Source organism: Pseudorasbora parva, chromosome 4 (assembly GCF_024679245.1).
Source record: "Pseudorasbora parva isolate DD20220531a chromosome 4, ASM2467924v1, whole genome shotgun sequence".
Lineage (NCBI taxonomy): Eukaryota > Metazoa > Chordata > Actinopteri > Cypriniformes > Gobionidae > Pseudorasbora > Pseudorasbora parva.
Window position 1 is genome coordinate 15,180,483 of NC_090175.1, and position 22,138 is coordinate 15,202,620.

At 37.0% G+C, this 22,138-nt stretch overlaps 1 protein-coding gene across 7 annotated transcripts in view; it reads right to left on the reverse strand.

Moving 5' to 3' along the window:
- The window catches only part of sh3pxd2aa (SH3 and PX domains 2Aa), a 157,590-nt gene that overhangs the window by 84,678 nt on the left and 50,774 nt on the right, over window positions 1-22,138 (reverse strand). For all 7 annotated transcript variants that reach the window (XM_067441011.1, XM_067441013.1, XM_067441014.1 and 4 more), the window contains exons 3-5: window positions 15,786-15,861; window positions 13,136-13,212; window positions 7,896-7,987 (exon numbers count right to left, since the gene is read on the reverse strand). In XM_067441011.1, the coding sequence (XP_067297112.1) occupies window positions 7,896-7,987; window positions 13,136-13,212; window positions 15,786-15,861 (245 nt within the window). The remainder of the gene's footprint in view (window positions 1-7,895; window positions 7,988-13,135; window positions 13,213-15,785; window positions 15,862-22,138) is intronic.

Consider the following 22,138-nt stretch of genomic DNA (forward strand, 5'->3'; position numbering starts at 1 on the left):
TTTGCTGTATCCATGTCATAAAATCTTACTGACCCCAAACAACAAAGCCTGCTGGAATATGAATGGCTATGAAAGACTTACTGTGCATCTGTTTGATGGCATGTGAGCGTCATTAAGAATCTTAACTTGTGTGAGACTTGAAATGGCTCACAGCGACGCTCACATGCCATCAAACAGATGTACAGTATGTCAGAATCTTATTCTGCACATCGGCTATAGTTGATACTGTGCTGATCTTTTTCAGTGGTGTGATTGCACAGTATCAACTATAGCTGATGTGCAGAATATATGCTACTGCTAAAGAATCAATACATACTGTACAAAAAGATTCATACATTTGTGTGGCCAATTACTGTATCTATATCTGTCATCTATACTGCCAGACACAGAAAAATTTGTATGTGTGTTACAGTCCGAACTAAAGTCAAACACATACTGATCACTCATAGGATGCACACTCACGGACACACTCTCATAAACATCAGGGTCTCAGTTTCATTTTGATTTACTAACTGCTGGTCTCCAAGTGATTCAGCCAGTATATCTGAAACTCAGATACGTACTCATCCAGCTTAGCCTGATACAAATCACAAACAGCTCACAGTAGGGCACAGTCTGTACACCATACACATAAACATGGAGTTTTTCTTGCAACTAAAGCGCCATAATAAATCCACCAGCAGATGTGAGTGACATTAGGCTGTTTAGCTGTTAGTAGCAATACGTCTGTTCTAATAGCGCTCTGACTGCTAACACTTGGATATTTGAATAGCACATCACAGCAACATGAGAGTCCAGTCAGTTTCCAAACATCAGGTGCATAAACCGCTAAAAACGAATTAAGAGGAACAGTTTCAAAACTGATGACAGGAACAGACGCCATTTGAAGCTTAGTGATTGAGATGAAAAGTCTGTGCGTGTGTGTGTGTGTGTGTGCGTGCGTGTGTTTCAAAGATGTCTATGCTCACCAAGGCTGCATTTATTTGGCAACGTGGCAACAAATAAATGGATCATTATGAGTTCATAAGGAAGTCCTCAAAAATCCTCAGAAGAAAAATTAGCTATATATAAACTTTTTATCTCACAATTCTCTCTTTTTTTCCTCACAATTGTAATTTTATATAACTCGATTCAGACTGTAAGATATAAGATCCCCTACCTTTTTTATTTGTTATTTCTCGGTGGAAGTAAACAAGCTTCCATACATTAATAGTTTTTCAGGAAGGACATATTACATTGATCAAAAGTGACAGTAAAGACATTTATAATGCTATTAAAGATTATTTTTAAACTTTCTATAAGTATGTAAAAAAATAACATTAGGCAGCACTACTGTTTTTAACTCTTTACTCACCAGCGTTTTTAAAAAGTTGCCAGTGCTAGCACTTTTTATTCTTAAAAAAACTAAACCTTAAACACCTAAAAAACATCAACAATATTTTGTTGTATGAATATCGAAACATATATATTAAAAAAGAGAAAAGAGCCTCGGCTTTAAAAAAAAAAAATCAATACTGTTATGTTTACTTTTTTTTAACCAACATTTTGAACAAAAAGCTGAGAAAGTTGCATTTTTGTCAAAATATATAGATGGAGTACAGTGGCTTGCAAAAATATCCGGCCCCCTTGAACTTTGCGAACTTTTGCCACATTTCAGGCTTCAAACATAATGATATGAAAATGGAATTTTTTGTGAAGAATCAACGACAAGTGGAACAAAATGTATTAGATATTTCAAACTTTTTTAACAAATCAAAAACTGAAAAATTGGGCGTGCAAAATTATTCGGCCCCCTTAAGTTAATACTTTGTAGCGCCACCTTTTGCTGCGATTACAGCTGTAAGTCGCTTGGGGTAAATGTCTCTATCAGTTTTGCACATCGAGAGACTGAAATTTTTGCCCATTCCTCCTTGCAGAACAGCTCGAGCTCAGTGAGGTTGGATGGAGAGCCTTTGTGAACAGCAGTTTTCAGTCCTTTCCACAGATTCTCAATTGGATTCAGGTCTGGACTTTGACTTGGCCATTCTAACACCTGGATATGTTTATTTTTGAACCATTCCATTGTAGATTTTGCTTTATGTTTTGGATCATTGTCTTGTTGGAAGGCAAATCTCTGTCCCAGTCTCAGGTCTTTTGCAGACTCCATCAGGTTTTCTTCCAGAATGGTCCTGTATTTGGCTCCATCCATCTTCCCATCAATTTTAACCATCTTCCCTGTCCCTGCTGAAGAAAAGCAGGCCCAAACCATGATGCTGCCGCCACCATGTTTGACAGTGGGGATGGTGTGTTCAGGGTGATGAGCTGTGTTGCTTTTACGCCAAACATAACGTTTTGCATTGTTGCCAAAAAGTTCAATTTTGGTTTCATCTGACCAGAGCACCTTCTTCCACATGTTTGGTGTGTCTCCCAGGTGGCTTGTGGCAAACTTTAAACGACACTTTTTTATTCTTGCCACTCTTGCATAAAGGCCAGATTTGTGCAGTATACGACTGATTGTTGTCCTATTGACAGAGTCTCCTACCTCAGCTGTAGATCTCCGCAGTTCATCCAGAGTGATCATGGGCCTCTTGGCTGCATCTCTGATCAGTCTTCTCCTTGTATGAGCTGAAAGTTTAGAGGGACGGCCAGGTCTTGGTTGATTTGCAGTGGTCTGATACTACTTCCATTTCAATATTATCGCTTGCACAGTGCTCCTTGGGATGTTTAAAGCTTGGGAAATCTTTTTGTATCCAAATCCGGCTTTAAACTTCTCCACAACAGTATCTCGGACCTGCCTGGTGTGTTACTTGTTCTTCATGATGCTCTCTGCGCTTTAAACTGACCTCTGAGACTATCACAGTGCAGGTGTATTTATACAGAGACTTGATTACACACAGGTGGATTCTATTTATCATCATTAGTCATTTAGGTCAACATTGGATCATTCAGAGATCCTCACTGAACTTCTGGAGAGAGTTTGCTGCACTGAAAGTAAAGGGGCCGAATAATTGTGCACGCCCAATTTTTCAGTTTTTGATTAGTTAAAAAAGTTTGAAATATCCAATAAATTTTGTTCCACTTCATGATTATGTCCCACTTGTTGATTCTTCACAAAAAATTCAATTTTCATATCATTATGTTTGAAGCCTGAAATGTGGCAAAAGTTTGCAAAGTTCAAGAGGGCAGAATACTTTCGCAAGGCACTGTAGATCGAATCTATCAACACTCTAGTCCTTCACAATCTTACAGCTCACCCTGGGTCGACGTTTCATTCAGTAACATTAGGCTGCTTTGATTTATATGCTGTTTAACATTGATGATCGCACTGGGTGTAACAATACTTCTATCGCTTGTTTCAGCTTCTTCTTCATCTGTGTTTTAATCAGGAGATTCAGTTCTCTTTCAGATGATAGCACCCCCTACCGTAATAACAGTGAAAACATGGATTCCTTGAATTAGTCAACGGCAAGGAAAGAGTTATCACTGATAATACAAAAAATATTTTTTGAGCATAAAATCAGCATAGAATAATGATTTCTGGAGGATCATGTGACACAGAAGACTGCTGAAAATGTAGCTTTAGTATATTTTAAATGTAAGTCTTTAGTTATAACAACCTGTAGGGTATATGTTTATGCCCACTCTATAGAGCACACATGCATTCAAGGACACATATACTACACAGACATGTATTTTACCATCATGGACTGTTATAATTGTGTGAAGTGTTGTAACAAAAAGAACTGACACAAGCAGCAACATAAAATCATGAGTGTTCAAGGATGCAGTGTAGACGACAGACAAAATGAAGTTGTCTGAGGTTTTCCGGAGAGCTACGGCATGATTGTACAGAGTGAGCATTGTGTATGTGTGTTGGTGTAAGTGCGTGGTTGTGTGTAGCCACTGCAGCATATGATGAATGTGTTTTGAGCATGAAAATAGATTGCCTACTTCATATCACTAGGGAGAAATACACACAGAGGGAAAGAAAAGCAGGGAATTTGAAAGAAGTATGTGATGGACAGCTCAGAGCACAGAAACAGCGCACGAGAAACGGGGAAAATATATAAAGACACAAGGATGAAAGTAAAATGGTTACAGGCTCATGTTCTTTTTTTCCTTCTTTCTTTTCACTACTACAGCAAAGGCTGCCTATGTGAGATTACAAAAACAATCGGACAGTGTGAGAGACTGACAATTACAACTTAGAGGTGGACTCATTAAATATAAAAAATAAAAACTTGGATGCCTAAGTCATTTGTACTATGCTTATAGTGCCTTTATCATTTCAAAATAAATGACTGAAAATAAATACTGTTCAAAATCTTATAGTCGGTAAGATTTGTTATGTTTTTTGAAAGAAGTCTCTTATCCTCACCTAGGCTGCATTTATTTTTTCAAAATACTGTAAAACAGTCATATTTCAGTCCTCATGAAATCAAAATCGACCTTAGTTACTTTTTTAGCAAACATTACTGGTCTTAGGGTGATCATTTAATCTGTGCAGGTTAATACACAGACATGTTTTATATGTTTTTTATAAGTTTATTTGAAATAGATACATTTGTAACATTATATGTCTTTACTGCCACTTTGATTAATTTAATATGCCATGGCTGAATAAAATTACTTTTAAAGGGATAGTTCACCCAAAAATGATTCATTATTCTCGCCCTCATGTTGTTTGAGTTTCTGTACAAGTTTCTCTCTTCTATTGAACATAAAAGAAGATATACTATAGGTCACTGGCTATCGTCAACGTTACCATCATGAAGGGTTTGGAACAAAATGAAGGTGAGTAAATTATGAAAAAGGTGTCATTTTTAGGATGAACTATCCCTTTAAATCTTACTTGCCCCAAACTTTTGAATGTTAGTGTATGTAACAAATGTCTTTCTCCTCCTCTATTCATTTAGGTTAATTCATTTGGCTCAAATTTTCATGGGATTCACGGGAGCTAATTATGGACCAGCCTGGGGAAAGACGTTCTTACACACACTCACAGAGGACTTTGCATATCCACATCAGTGTTAATTAAAAAATACCATCGCATCCCTGTGATTAAAAGGTGTGGGGATAGGAGTAACTTCAATTTGCACCGTTCTTAAAACGCAAGCAGGTTCTTTTACAATGAAGAAGTGACATTCTTGAGAGACAGATTATGAACATTTTTACAGTGCTAATCAAAGGAAAGTCTGTAAATACACTAGGAAGCTCTAAATTGTACACAACACCATGCAGAGTGTGTGGGAGTGTGAGAAATCACACACGTCTGTATACGTGTCGATGTTTTTTTGTTTGTTTTTTGCACAGTATGCAACATTGTATACTGTGTGTATAGCTATTTTTCTTAATGTAAACAACATTGTGCGTGGAATGCAATCCACTCATCTTCCATCATTATTTCCAGTGCCATAATACATAAAATAGTACTATTTAAATAAAGAAAGTAGCATTCAGTATATGGTGTAGTGCAGTGTGCATTATTGCCCTGTTTACACGTGGTATTGAAAGCATTGCTCACCCAAAAATCGTAAGGCAACCCTTAAGTTGTTCCAAACCTATACATTTCTTTGTTGTGCCGAACACAAAGGAAGATTTTTGGAGGAATGTTTTGCAACCAAGCAGATCTCGGCAGCCATTGAGTACCATAGTATTGTTTTTCCCACCATATGGTAATCATTAGCTGCCGAAATCCATTGGTTAACGACATTCATTATTTGTGTTCAGCAGAACAAATACATTTATACAGGTTTGAAACAACTTGAGGGTGAGTAAATTATGGGTGAACTGCATTTGGTCGATTAAATCCCAAGTGGATGAGGGAGACACATTGGCCTGCCAGTTTACACCTGATGTTTTAATCTGTCTATTTTGTCCACTTTCAACCACTTCTGTCCTCATTCGATCTAATGGATCTTTCGATCTAATGGATGAAATAAGCTAGTGCACTTGAACGTGACCGGAGGCGACGGAAAACCATACATTACGGGTTGCACCGACTAGTCGACTAATCGACTAGTCGACCTTAATGCTCTGTCATGATGCTTTAAGCTTGACGTCGACTAGTCGCTGGCCTATAGAGGGCGCAACGGGATAGACAATTTCCTGACACAGGCTCTGTTTTGAACAGTTAAAAATGACAAATAAATGCATACTCCGTGAGCTCTCCACAAGACATGTTTGATTACCATCTGGATGCTCAAAATTGATCGGGAGAATGCAGGTTTATTGTACACGTAAGTTAATCATCGCGCTAAACTGCGTGCTTCATTGCAACGCGCACACACACATACTACACACACACACACACACACATAGCCTGATCACGCCGAGATCGCGCGCCTCACACAAAACCACACAGTAGCGCAGAAATGTATTGTCAACACTGTTCTGTGATTTATCAGAAAATAGCTTAGAAACTGAAAAGTTCTAGCATATATTTCATGATAACTAAAACTCACAGCTTCACTATCAGTAGACAGATGATGGCAGGTAGAATCACACACAATCACTCACTAATGCATTCATATCTTTATTGTGCTACTTTATTTGTATCTTATTCAGAACGAGCAGAAATCTGTGAGAAATATAACGACCATAACACAAAAGAACTGATACAAAAGCTGTTATGTAGGACCAATAATCTTATGGGCAGCGCTGTGTCATATGGCACAGCTGTCCAGTGCACAAGAAGACCTGAGATCGAGTCTCAGCTCGAGGCTCATGGTTATTTGTTTATTAAAGGGGTACTTCAGCGACTAGTCGACGTCGACTCGAGTTTCATCACATAAATGTCGACTTTAAAAAAAATGGAAGTCGTTCAACCCCTACCATACATATTTCATCATCTTTTGTTTCTGCTCTGACAGACGCAAGACCGCGCCAAACGCTGTGAGTGTGTGTTGGAAATCAGAAATGGAGAGAGAACATTGTTCTTGGTGTGTTTTTCGTCTTCAAACTAAACTTGGGTCTTCAGATGACAGTCCTCAGCTCCCGTCTGGCTAGCTCATTTCCCATAATGTTTACGTGTTAGGTCAGTAGACAGAGAGCAGGCGATCTTTAGAGGCTGTTCAATGCATTTGACCACATAAGGGTCTATAATAGGAACACAATCTGGTCAAATGTGTTTTACACTACCTTTTGAAGTGGTTGAAAGTGGACAAACTCAAACCTTTTTAGCCCCCGTTTACACTTATATTTAGCGTCATCCATTTGTGGTCTGATCAACCAAAATGCATCTTAAAGGGATAGTTCATCCAACAATGAAAATTACCCCATGATTTACTCACTCTTAAGTCATCCTAGGTGTATATGACATTCTTCCGGGGGTTTATAAAGGCCTTCTGAAGCGAAGCGATTCATATTTAAAACATAAAGTAAAATATCTAGCTTCCTGTAGACTGCGTTCCATAGTCAACTTATGTAAAAAATGTAACTGACGCACGATATGTGACGTCAGATGTAGCATAAGCATTTTGAACGTCACACTTTCTGCGTAAGTTAAATACAGAAGGCGGTCTGGCGGAAGATAGTTATTTGACTTTATAAACTTTTATATATGGATATTTTTATAATGAATATTTTTATAACGCATTGCTTTGCATGCAAAAGACCCAGAGATGTGTGGAGTTATTAGTTAGATAATAATACTTTTATAATAGATAGGTGCACTTTTTTGTATTTTAATTTTTGGACTCCCATAATGCTTAGATTAGCGAGGACATTTTTTAATATAACTCCGATTGTATTCATCTGAAAGAAGATGTCATATACATCTAGAATGGCTTGAGGGTGAGTAAATCATGTGGTAACTTTCCTTTTTGGGTGAAATAACACTTTAAAACCAGGTGTAAACAGGGCCTTAGTGGGAGAATGTGCAGACATTGGCTTGTGGAGGTCTGTGTGACACTCACTCTACAGGAGGGTTGATATCATCTGGTTTGGTCTCGAAGAAGCGGAGAACTTCCTCACTCTGCGAGATCTGGGGAGGAAGCCGGACCAGCGCCTGACAAGACAGACAGGACATGAAACCGGACAATCAGATCAAAACATCATGACAACCACACAGAAACACAGCGGACTAATGATTCCACGCTAAACCAAATGTTATTTCCTTCATTATATGAAAATCTCCTTAAAGGGATAGTTCACCCAAAAATGAAATTGATGTCATTAACTCCTCACCCTAATGTCGTTCCTCACCCGTAAGACCTCCGTTCATATTCAGACACAGTTTAAGATATTTTATATTTAGTGTGACAGTGTATCTAAGTGTATGCACACTATACTGTCCATGTCCAGAAAGGAATAAAAACATCATCACAGTAGTCCATATGAGACATCAGTTAGTTCATTAGAATCTCTTGAAGCATCGAAAATACATTTTGGTCATGAATCAGCTAATTGATTCATGATTCGGATCACGTGTCAAACTGCTGAAATCACGTGACACGATCACAATACACTGATTCATGACCGTTTGAATCTTTATTTGAGGATTGAAAACAAACTAGGAAGAGAAGACAATGCTGAATAAAGTCGTAGTTTTTGTTATTTTTGGACCAAAATGTATTTTCGATGCTTCAAGAGATTCTAATGAACTAACTGATGTCTCATATGGACTACTGTGATGATGTTTTTATTCCCTTTCTGGTCATGGACAGTATAGTGTGCACACTTTCATGAAGGAACAGAAAAGCTCTCGGACTAAATATAAAATATCTGTGTCCTGAAGTCTTACAGGTGTGGAGTAGGGTGAGTCATTAATGACATAAATACATTTTTGAGTGAACTAACCCTTTAAGGGTCAGATGTCCAAGATGACGAAAAGGTCTTTTTCATTCAGGAAATGAAAACATCACCACAGACAAGGTGTTTTTAGGTCATTTTTAAGATTATACATAGACCTGTACACACACACACGCACACATTCACCCACACACACACACACAATATACCTTAAGGAGTCCGATTTTCTTTTACTAAAATAACACAAAAAAAAATGTACTTTATTTTAGCTTTAAATACTTAAATGGGATTCTAATGCCATTTTTCTTTCGACAAACCACATAAACATTTGTCTAACAAATTCATTCTGTGTTCCAACTGCTTTCAAAGCTCTCAAACATGATTTGAAAATTAGCGAAAGAACAGAGGAAAAAATAAAAAGGAAAGCGCAAGAGAGACAAGTCCTCTGAAGAATCCCTGGAGTAAATGCTGTTATTTATTTATCTTTGAAGAACACAATGCAATTAAATGGAGATCTAATTAAGGCTTTCAGGAAAAAGCTGGTAAACATCCTTCGTTTAAGCCCTTCAAAGACACATCCCCCTCTCTCTCTCTCTCTCTCTCTCTCTCTCTCTCTCTCTCTCTCTCTCTCTCTCTCTCTCTCTCTCTCTCTCTCTCTCTCTCTCTCTCTCTCTCTCTCTCTCTCTCTCTCTCTCTCTCTCTCTCTCTCTCTCTCTCTCGGAAGGATGTTCTACACTGGAAAGATAGAGGAAATCTGGAGGAAGTTAGTTATCTTTTTGTTATATAAGCAACTGTCACATAATTGAAGGCTGATTTAAATAAATGTTAAACTAGGGCTGTCGATTTAGTCCTTTAATCAAAAATTTAATTCAAAATTATTTTTTCATTTTTTTGTCTTCATTAACAAAGTCTTTGTGTTGTCTTTATTTAGGGGAATTTCTAATCAAATATTTATATGTGAATAATCAGAAATTTGACATTATATATGGGCATCTGAAGGAAACAGTTAACTGGAGCCATTGACTTCCATCGTTTTTTTTTTTCCTACTATGGAAGTCAATGGCTCCAGTTAACAGTTTGGTTACTGACATTCTTCAAAAAATCTTCCCTTGTGTTCAGCTGAAGAAAGAAATTCATACAGGTTTGAAACAACTTGAGGGTGAATAAAGGATGACAGAATTTTCATTTTAAAGTGAACTTTCCCTTTAATATTAACTGTATGTTCTAAACCATTTTTAGAAGTGTCTTTTTTAATGTTCTTAGTGTGGATGTCATGGAGATTGTTACCACAACAGCAGTCTTTCCAAGACATCCCATAATGCTGCCTATCTCACTCAGCTCAGTTTAACAGCTGCTCTCCACATAAGTGTGAGTGTGTGTGTGTGTGTGAATGTGTGTGTGTGTGTGCGTGCGTGCATGCGTGCGTGTGCGCGCGCGCGTGTGCGTGCGTGTGCATGTGCCTGTGCGTGTGCCTGTGTGTGTGTGTGTTTACATCAACAGTGTGTGTGCGTGGATTGTTTAAAAAAGTGGGCTCTATTCCATCAGGAAGGAGGGGGAAGGAAAAGAAAGTAGACAAGACACTTGAAGGGAAAAAGATAAAGAGAGATTGAGAAATAGAGAGGAGGAAGAAACAAGTCGTTAAAATCACTCAAACTAATTTTAAGGGTGTTATTCTGTAAACTATAGCTATTGGCAAAGCAAAGTAAACATGACAGTGAACACCAATAAGTGCAAGTGTCTGTTAGGTGTATTATATATATTTGTGTAATCGAATGTGAAGGGTGTGTCAAAGACTTTAACAGACTGGGTTTCATTTATAAATTTGTTGTTCAGCACATTAGCGTAATCATATTTCAAAAAGATGGCATATATTGTCTGATAATGAGGCAAATTCCCTCAAATCCTGATGTGGTAAACATGCATGAAACACAGCAACACTGCTTAAGGTGAAATTTGTGGACAATGCTATTGACAATTATCTGCTATTTGCTATTTAAGGCTTGAAACCCATTAGAAGTAGTCAAAACAAAACAGTATATATAATAGTTTCAATACAACATTTTTTTTATATATGTTTAAGTTGATCAGTGTTTAGTAAGCCGTTCTAACTGCTTTTAAAAGAAAAGTAAAATAGATTAATTACAAAATTGACCACCCTAAAATACATTCTTTATCATTAATAACATTATTTTACTTTAGATAACAGTATTTATCCTTTTAAAATTATTTACTTGAATATCTTTGAATATCAGCACAGAACAAAAAAAAAAAAAAACGGGTTTAATACTGAACCCTGAGGACCACTAATACGATAACCCAGACATGTTCAAGTCCCTGTGGTCCAAATCAAGTCAAGTCTCAAGTCTTTGAGGTCCAAGTCCAAGTCAAGTCTCAAGTCTCTGAGGTCTAAGTCGAGTCTCAAGTCTATGAGGTCCACGTCAAAGTCAAGTCTCAAGTCTCTGAGGTCTAAGTCAAGTCTCAAGTCTCTGAGGTCAAAGTCAAATCACAAGTCTCTGAGGTCCACGTCAAAGTCAAGTCTCAAGTCTCTGAGGTCTAAGTCAAGTCTAAAGTCTTTGGGGTCTAAGTCAAGTCTCAAGTCTCTGAGGTCCAAGTCAAGTCACAAGTCTCTGAGGTCCAAGTCAAGTCACAAGTCTCTGAGGTCCAAGTCAAGTCACAAGTCTCTGAGGTCTAAGTCAAGTCTAAATTCTTTGAGGTCCACATCAAAGTCAAGTCTAAAGTCTTTGAGGTCTAAGTCAAGTCTAAATTCTTTGAGGTCTAAGTCAAGTCACAAGTCTCTGAGGTCCAAGTCGAGTCTCAAGTCTATGAGGTCCACATCAAAGTCAAGTCTCAAGTCTCTGAGGTCTTAGTGAAGTCTAAATTCTTTGAGGTCTAAGTCGAGTCTCAAGTCTATAAGGTCCAAGTCAAGTCTAAAGTCTTTGAGGTCTAAGTCAAGTCACAAGTCTCTGAGGTCTAAGTCAAGTCACAAGTCTTTGAGGTCTAAGTCGAGTCTCAAGTCTCTGAGGTCCAAGTCAAGTCACAAGTCTCTGAGGTCCAAGTCAAGTCTCAAGTCTCTGAGGTCCAAGTCAAGTCTCAAGTCTCTGAGGTATAAGTCAAGTCTCAAGTCTCTGAGGTCTAAGTCAAGTCTCAAGTCTCTGAGGTCCAAGTCAAGTCTCAAGCCTCTGAGGTATAAGTCAAGTCTCAAGTCTCTGAGGTCTAAGTCAAGTCTCAAGTCTCTGAGGTCCAAGTCAAGTCATAAGTCTCTGAGGTCTAAGTCAAGTCTCAAGTCTCTGAGGTCCAAGTCAAGTCTCAAGTCTCTGAGGTCCAAGTCAAGTCACAAGTCTCTGAGGTCTAAGTCAAGTCTCAAGTCTCTGAGGTCTAAGTCAAGTCTAAATTCTTTGAGGTCTTAGTCAAGTCACAAGTCTCTGAGGTCCAAGTCAAGTCACAAGTCTTTAGGGTACAAGTCAAGTCTCAAATTAGGCCTTCTATTTTTAGCCATATTTTTTTGTCTAGTTGTTATAATTAACTGTGTATTGAACTATCAAAACAGATTACTTTTAGTTTAAAATTACCTAATAAAACACACAAAATACTAATTAAATCATTACTATTACTTTCAAACATTGTACAAAATTATACTATTTAGAACCACCACTATTTGGGGGGGGCTGTGTATTTTGATCTAGGACATGGAGATGTGTACTTCGTGAAAATTGACCACAAATAAGCCGACGCTGCTATGCAACACTGCAGCTTCCCTTCGGATCAATTGATTGCTTTTCAAATAAAATGAAAATGTTTTGTAGGGTAAGGCTTGACTATATTGTTACTATTTGTTGCTAATTTATTTAACAGCAGTTTTCTAATGATTGATGCATTTGCGTTCCTTCAGATGTGTCACGTGCTCGCTGGCATGGTGTGTTTAGCAATGTTTTGTAATAGTCGCTGCTGCAGCACATATTTGTGAATGATTGAATAGTAAAAGGTGGTGTTTCGTGCATTTTTTCCGTTCCTTGAGGCGAATGAGGCGAAGTCTCAAGTCAGTTGTTCGCGAGTCAAAGTCAAGTCGCAAGTCTTTTTTTTTGCTTAAAAAATGCGACTCGAGTCCAAGTCGCAGACTTGAGTTTACATCTCTGCCATAACCACACTCTTAATGATGTTCTCAACATCATGTGCTGAACACACACACACACACACGTATGCGAATGAGCAACACTTCCCCCTGACAACATATGACACACATAGTGATTTGTCAAAGGAAAAGGCCTATAAAGAATCTCTCACACTTTCATGGTTTTATAAATAAAGTAATACAGCCTACACATGTTGGATAAGAAAATAAAAGAGGACAAAACACAAAAGTACAGACAAAAAGGAAGGAAGGAAGGAAGGAAGGTAAAAGACTTACTCTGCAATAGTCGTCAATAAAGCGTAGTCTTTTCATGGCCACGTCTCTCACATGACTTCGTCGGAATAGGATTTTGCCTTTAAAAGAAAAGGGTAAAATCAAATGTGGTTCACAAAATAATGTAAGCATAATAAAAAAGGCGAATGAGGGCTCAACAGTAAGAGTGACCGTTTTATCATGTTTTAATGTCTTCTGTGATAGATAAAAATGTGTACATATGCCACCAAGGTCAAATGATCTAGCTTCCAGAAATAGCTGAGGATTTGTTGAATTGTAAAATTGTACACAAATCTGTTGCATTGTATTCCATTGCTTTCCATAAATCATTGTGCTCTGTCACAAAGTAACATTTCTGCTTTTTGAAAATATAATATGAAAATGAGAAAAATAAGAAAGTTCAATTTAACATAAAATACGATATGAAAGGATATACATGCAAATAAACACATATAAAAAAAGCCAGTGAAAATGTTGTCAGGGCAAATACAAATCTGAAGTACTGGTCCAATTGGAAAAAAATCTTCATTGTTGAGCCCTGGTCACCGTTGTAAGCTAAATCCAGTGCATTTTATAATAACCCACAAGACTGTGTTCAGAAACATGAGCAGCTACTGAAGAGAGACGCCATGTGCTCTTCGTGAGATCTGGAACATCTTAATCAGATTCAGACGTTTGGAGGAGATAAGATCACCACGTAGCACCAAACTCCAGCTGTCATGCTCTTCTGTCTCAAGCTGTCTACGCTCAAGTAAAAACTGAGAGATACTGCATTGTGCAGAAAGAAATCCTTGAGAAACGTTTATAAACCAACTATAGATTCACGTTCATTTGTTCATTCTCATATTATTACTGTATTTGCTCCTGCCTCTTCAAAAAAAAAAAAACTGCCGTCGATAAAAACCTAATGAATTCAAAACAGACATGGTGTGGCTTTTAGTCGATGTCTAAATTGGAGGACATCTAAAAGTTGCTGTAAGTTTTTTAAGGTATAAACCATTATCTTCAAGGAAAATGGACCTAAAGTATTGAGGAAAATATTGCAAATATATAAGTATACAAGATTATAGAAGGCTTGATATTCACTGATCAGGCATAACATTATGAACAATGACAGGTGAAGAGAATAACACTGATTATCTTTTCATCACGGCACCTGTTAGTGGGTGGGATATATTAAGCAGCAAGTGAACATTTTGACCTCAAAGTTGATGAAGCAGAAGCAGAAAAAAATGGGCAAGCAATTTGAGGGAGTTTGACAAAGACTCTGTTTCCAAAACTGCAGCTCTTGTGGGGTGTTCCTGCTCTGAAGTGGTCAGTATCTATCCAAAGTTGTCCGAGGAAGGAACAGCGGTGAACCGGTGACAGGGTCATGGGCGGCCAAGGCTCATTGATGCACGTGGGGAGCGATGACTGGCTTGTGTGGTCCGATCAAACAGACAAGCTACTGTAGCTCAATTTGTTTAAGAAGTTAATGCTGGTTCTGATTGAAAGGTGTCAGAATACACAGTGCTTCGCAGTTTGTTGCGTATGGGGCTGCATAGTCGCAGACAAGTCAGGGTGCCCATGCTGACCCCTGTCCACTGCCTAAAGCACCAACAGTGGGCACATGTGCATCAAAACTGGACCACGGAGCAATGGAAGAAGGTGGCCTGGTCTGATGAATCCCATGGATGGCCGGGTACTTTTTCAGCAGGATAATATGTGGTTCAAAACGGTTCAGGAATGGTTTGAGGAGCACAACAATGAGTTTGAGGCGTTGACTTGGCCTCTAAATTCCCCAGATCTCAATCCAATGGAGCATCTGTGAGATGTGCTGAACAAACAAGTCCGATCCATGGAGGCCCCACCTTGCAACTTACAGGACTTAAAGGATCTGCTGCTAACATCTCAGGGCTGTTTTGGCAGCAAAAGGGGGACCAACACAATATTAGGAAGGTTGTCATAAAGTTATGCCTGATCTGTGTATACATTATTATATCAATACGCCTTTCAACAAAAGAAATCAATACAAAATTATTCATAGTGCATGTATGAAATCAGTATAGATAAAATCTGATATGTCCCTCTTAACGGTCTCAGTGGATTCCAATAATCAGACTGGAATTAAAAGGAGACAGTGTATAGATTTAATGGTTTGACACTTGACACCCTAATATTCCCTTACAACGGTTGTAAATGGTTTCATAATCTACTTAATATTATAGTAATCCAACCAATTACATTGCATTCCTGTAAATAATCCAACGGAGCCAGTGATAATGTGAGTTAGTGTGTTAATAATGAAGGTTGTGAGAACAAACAGAGAGAATCAGGGGGACTGCTGGGAGACAATACATTTCCAGGGAATAGTGTAGCCGCGTCAGCAAGCCAAGAAAACGTGTCTCGATCTCTCTGTGTCTCCGTCGCGGTCTTCTCATTTTCTCCTTATTGATGGCTCTTGTTCTCAGGGCACGGTGCAGCTCATCTCAATGACTCGTGTGCCTGTTTCCTGCGTGTGTGTGTGTGTAAGTCAAGAACGGAAGCACGACCCTGTCCCAGCATAACCATGACTTATTGTGGACAGATCTGCTGACACCATGTATTTGCAGGTCTGTGTATTTGTGTGTGTTCAGAGGAGAGGTTGGAGAGGACAAATTCCTCCTAAAATCACCTGGAAGAAAAGGGATAATCCGTTTTTTGGGATCTTTCTGCCCTCCCTCGATTGGGAACTTGTCAAGAATCTGCATCTGTGGGAAGACACAAGTAACACAACATGTCAATGACAAACTAGATTATAATAGACACCAACTCACAATAACATGGTCCATAGTACAAAAAAACACTATTTAGATACATAAACTTTATGAAAAATGTCAAATGGATACATTTTTCTTGATGCAACGATTTCATAGTGTTTGGAAACAATTCACTGACAGTTTAAAAAGATTCACAAAAATGAAATGCAACTTACTACACTTAAGTGTTTTATTAAAGTAATGCCGTAGATGAACCATTAATGGTTCCCTAAAGAACTTTTCAGTGAAAGAAACAAATCCCAAGTTATGTTTCCGTAAAACCCAATCTTTTTGTTCGCTTTACTTTTCGTCCCTTTCCACATTTTTGCCTTTTGGGGATTTGAAGTACAAACAGCTGCAGATTATTTCTAAGTATCTCACAAACAAATGTAAATCTCAGTTCTAAGAATTGAAAACAACTACTGGAAACCATCAACAGAAGCTGGAAGATTTGTCATGAGCTGCTCCCATGCAAATATTAAGAGCTCTAACTGGAAACTCCCAGTGGGGTTTGCTCATTAGCAAGAAATATTTACAAGAACTGAGAGATTGAGTAAAGTTTAGCAGTAGCTGTTGTGGGAACCAAATTGCTGGCCATATTACAAAGAACAAAAAGATTAGGCAGAGATTACGAGTTTAAAGAAACTGAAATGAAATTGAATAATTTCAAATTCTGTTCCAAATCCAGACCTTTCCTGAGCCCTCTTGTTTTCCTGAGAATAGAATCTTTGCAACAGTGTTAATTTTGACAGCAAATTTTGATTTATAGTCTTTTAACTATAAGTCTGTTTAGTTTTAGTCATAATTTTTTCATCTGAATTGTTTTAGTTTTGGTCTAGTTTTTTGTAAAGTACATATTATGAGAAAATGGGTTTAGTTCAATTGTAATGCATCAATTAACACTTTTTTGAAGTCTTATTTGAGAATTTATAGATAAATTATTTATAGAAACTTCTTTTAAAAAGTTTTGTTAAGTCTTTAGATTTAGAACCTTTAAAATGTCTATTGACTACATGCAAAAATGAACATGAACAACTGTTCCAAAGTACGGAGCCCCGTACATGCAAGAAAAAAAGGTAAATCGTGCGCACATTTTACTATTTCGTTTCCTCGATTTATAAATTATGTGCATGATTAAGCATATCAAGGGAACGAATTAGTAAAACTCACACACTATTTATAAATCAAGGGAACTAAATAGTAAAACGTGCGCATGATTTATAAATCGAGGGAACAAAATAGTAGATTGTGTGCACGATTTAGCCTAAATTTAACCCAAATTTTGTTCTGCATGTCATGTGCGGAGCTCCGTATCAAAGTTAAAGTCAGGGTAGGCAATTTCTTTCATAAACACTTTTTGTAATTAGAGCCCGAGCACCTTTTATTAATTAAATTTGCTCTACGTTTCACGTACAAGTATCAAATTCGGTACACACATGTAACAGCCCAATACCTACAAAAAAGTTCCTAGGAGCAGAATCGGAAAACCCAACAGGAAGTGAAATGTTTTGAATTTTCTCTGCAATTTTACACTTTAAATATAATTATATAAATATACGTTATACTTCATACTTTAAAGGTCCATCTTTCAAACTTTAGTTAGTGTTTAATGTTGCTGTTAGAGCATAAATAATACCTGTAAAATTATAAACCTCAAAGTTCAATGCCAAGCAAGGTATTTTATTTAACAGAAGTTCCCTTTTAAAGCCTACAGAGAACGGCCGGTTTGGACTCCAGCAGGAAGTGCAGGGATGTAATGACGTCACTAGAACCGTTTGTTAACTAACCCTCCGCCAACAAGAACACGCAAAATAGGGGGCGTGGTCTTGTTGCTCTCCCACGTGGAGAAGAGCGCGCATTCAGGGCTTGCATCTCCCCGTTATGGTAAGAGGCGGGACCTTTCCGGGCAAAGTGCGCTAAGCTGCTGTCCAATCACAACACGGGAAGCGCTGGCCCAATCAGAACTCGTTACGTGTTTCTGAAGGAGGGACTTCATAGAACAAGGAAATCATCAGGCCGTTTTTAGGACAGAGGAAACCGCGCTGTACAGATAAGTCAAGTGTGTGAAAAATACTGTTTTTTTTACACGCGAAACATGAACTCATGTTATATTGCACACTGTAAACATAATCAAAGCTTCGAAAACACACGAAGAACAGGACCTTTAAAACTTCACATGTTTGATAATATTCCTGATCTAAAGACATCTACGTAGTAATATTCAGCTTTAGACGTTAACAGTTTGTAATCTCATACGACGAAGGACGGGTTTAATGAGTCAGTAGACCAATTGGTGAATCCGACTGAATTGAACACGAGTCACTGGTCAGTATCACAGAAATAATTAGTCAGACAACTGACTAACTGAATAGGGTGGAATTATTTGCACACTTATTGAACCGAAGGTTAAGATGTCTGATTTAAAATTACCCAAGTAATATGCTGTGTTAGGCTTTAGTACTTTTGAAACATTAGAATTAGAAAAACAAATTTGACAAAAGGAAAAAAGCCACACGAAATAGAGTTTGGAGGCTCTGTTGCTCTTTGCTATCTTTCTAATAGGCTTTTAATGTCTCTCTCCCACGAGGCCTGTCAGAATGTATGTTCTCCAGGTACAACAAGGTCAGACTGTGCAGCCAGAACACACCAGATGTGCAGTGTTTCTAACTCGTTCTCACTGCTAGTCTTGTTGCAATATCTCCCCCAAAAACCTCTCGGTCATGCTTTAATGCTTCAATCCATGGCAGTGAGTAATTGAAATCTGAGTTTGAATCTGTAAATGAGGGCGCACAAGGAACACACAGGCAGCTAACCTCTGTGTTTATATATGTGGGGTCATTGGTGCACACTGATAGGGTTGTGAGGATCTGGGCCAGATGGCATGAAGAATTGAAGACTTAAAACAGATCATATTACACAGATGTCCAACATCTTGGACTTTTGTTTTCCCAAGACCCTGAACCTATAATAATGACAATATCACAATATTTGTGCTTTTTGCAGATTATAGATAGTCACTCACTATCAACAATAGAGCAGCAGCATGTATGTCTATGCCATTTTAAGAGAGTCCGCAGATCTTGTTTATAATTTACATTAAAATGTAGCAATCATTGTGATTTATTGATTTATCTATTTTAAAGAAATTCTGCTTAATTCTGTGGAAACTGTGACATATTATTAGGGTATGTACTTTTTAATATATAAATAAATATGTTTATTCATTAAAAATGCAATACATTTATATGTTTTAATTTGTAAAAGGTCATTAAAATCATACATTTATAGTTCAAATAAATGCTGCTGAACTGTCTATTCATCCTGAAAAAACATTATTTCTGTTATGCAGCATATATATATATATATATATATATATATATATATATATATATATATATATATATATATATATATATATATATATATATATATAGCAAAAAAGTTACCTGGTTGCCTTAAAATTTTGATTTTCATTGGAATTAAAATTTTGAGTTAATACAATGAACATTTTTTGAGATTCGACAACATTTATTAAAATATTATTAAAATATTTTGTAAGCATATTGGGTAATTGTGTGTTTCATTTCTGATGACACAGTGAAATATGCCAAATAGTGCTGTTTTCATGATTTATCAAATTTTTTATGTGGTTCAGATACAAAAATATTTTGAGTTTCTATTTATTAAACAAATTTCCTTCATTGTATCAACTACATTTTTTTATTTCAATAAACTCAAAATTTTAAGGCAACCAGGTTACTTACTTTTTTAAGTTAAACCAACAAACACCAAAAAAAAGAAGACATTTTCTTTGACCAGCAGATTAGCATATTATAATTATTTCTGAAGGATCATGTAACACTGAAGACTGGACTAATGATGCGGAAAATGTAGCTTTGTCATCACAGAAATAAATTGCATTTTACAATATAGAAAACAGCTATTTTGATCAAATGAATGCAGCCTTAGAGAGCATAAGAGATTCTTTCAAAAATATTAATGATTTCACTTTTCGTCGGCAGTATAGAATGTTTCCAATGTTTATGATGTGCTCTTAAGAGTGTGTTTTTCAGTTTATATGCTTTTGACCCTGTTTACACCTCTTGAATTGAATACTTGAATCAAATTCAAGATGATGCATATTTACACCATATACACAAACAGTGCCCTAAGTGGAGGGATCAGTGTCTAACCAGAGAGAATTCATAAATAAATAAAAACTTGTATGTAGAACTCTGGAGGTTGTGGAGGAGGAAAACAAGACATTCACTGCTCTGTGTGTAAAGAAAAACAGAGGAGGAAAAAGATAATGCAAAAAAAGGAGGGGGACAGAAAATCAAGATACAGATATAAAGATAGAGGAGGAATGTACAAGGAAAGACATAATGAGAAATGGAAATGGAAAATAAGATAAGCAGGATAAATAAAATGACAGTGAGCAGGAGAAGAGGATGAAGAGACTGGGAGAGAGGAGACATAAAGACGTGAAAGAAACATGAAGATGTGAGTGAGAACAGATAGAGCCAGGAGAAATTGCTGTATTTCACAACCACCGAGGCACCTGGAAGACTTCCTGAGTCTCCATAGCAACAGGGGGCGGGTAGAGAGAAGAACGAGCCAATGATTGGGTGATGGTGTGCATGGAAGAGAATGGATGTGAAGAATGGACACACGCACACACACACACACATATATATACATCTATATTATACAACATAACATCAAGTTTTCAGATAGAGGGTTTGTATTAAGTCATATCAGAAGACATTTTGATTTATCAGTTCTGCTGACTGGGCAAAGTGTGGAACATGTTCATTACCATAATACCTCTTGTAATATTATAGGAACAACACACAGTATTATTCCCAATTACTCTGAGGGTGAATGTCACACAAAAAAGTGTAATATTTCACTGCAGAAAACATACATATTTCAACTTATAACATTGTACTGACATTTGGGAAGAAAGTACTTATATAGTACTTAATAATATCACACAATACAAGCATCTAAATGGTCTTAAAATGAACTTTAGCCATTTCCTTTTGCAAATAAATAAATAAAATAGTCTATTAACAACAAAAACAAATAATAAGATAAACAAAAAAAACATTTTTATTTTTCAGGTGACATATCAGATATGAGAGTAATTGAAACTCAAATTCACAGCAAATTTCCAGCTTCACGGTTTTGGGTGGTTACCAGGGTGTTGCTATACAATTGCTGCATTGCTAAATAAATAGTAATAATCCTTATTATTATTATTATTATTATTATTATTATTATTATTATTATTATTAATTACTATTAAAATATTATAATTCACTTTTGACTTGAAACATCATATTTCAAAGAGAGAGTGAGAGAGAGAAAGAGAGATTTTTAAATGCCTTTTATTACTATAAATCACAATATTGTATACTTGTTTCAACAAATTACAAATTTACCTTATATTACATAAGTACTAAAGAAATCATTAAAACAAATAGATAAACTACACCAAATGTGTAAAAAATAAATCCTCTTAATAACAGAGCACAATGATCCATTACCACACCATTTTATTTGAAATGATACTTATATTGTTAGTATGGTTTTTACATAAAAAAAGTCATAATTTAGAAATAAAAGGCATTTTTTTTCTATACTGATATTAGCCCTCTGGCTGGAATGCTCTGTTTCAAGGGGCGTGTCTGCTGTGAGACTTCAGTGAAAATGGACACTGTTGTGATTGGCTGACATCTTTGATTTGAAATGAGATTATGTGGCAGAGAGGGCGTGGTTTAGTCAGGCGCAAGCAGCAGCTGCAGCACTGCCAGTCCAGAGAGAGACAGAGTTGTGGAAAGATGGCTGAGGAAGTGTTATTGTACCGAGTTGTTGAGAGCGCTGTGAGTGTGAGTTTATTTTCTTTGTATCTGAGAGCTCTGAATAAACACGAGTGAACTTTGCAACATTATTTCTCTCACAAAATGCTTTCACCACAACTAACAACAAACACGACATCGACATGATACAGTAAAAGCTTCTGTTGTGCAAAATTACTAGTAGCGTCATTCGTTATAACGGCAGTTTGGGCAAGTGTGCACTGCAGATATACGTGTGATTGACCGATCCGAACATTATAAAGAGTTCTTTGATCGCTCTCTGTAGTTTAATCATTTAAATAACAGATTTGTTTAATGCCGCTAACAGAAATGACGAAGTTGATCGTGTTAGTCACTGGCTTGAT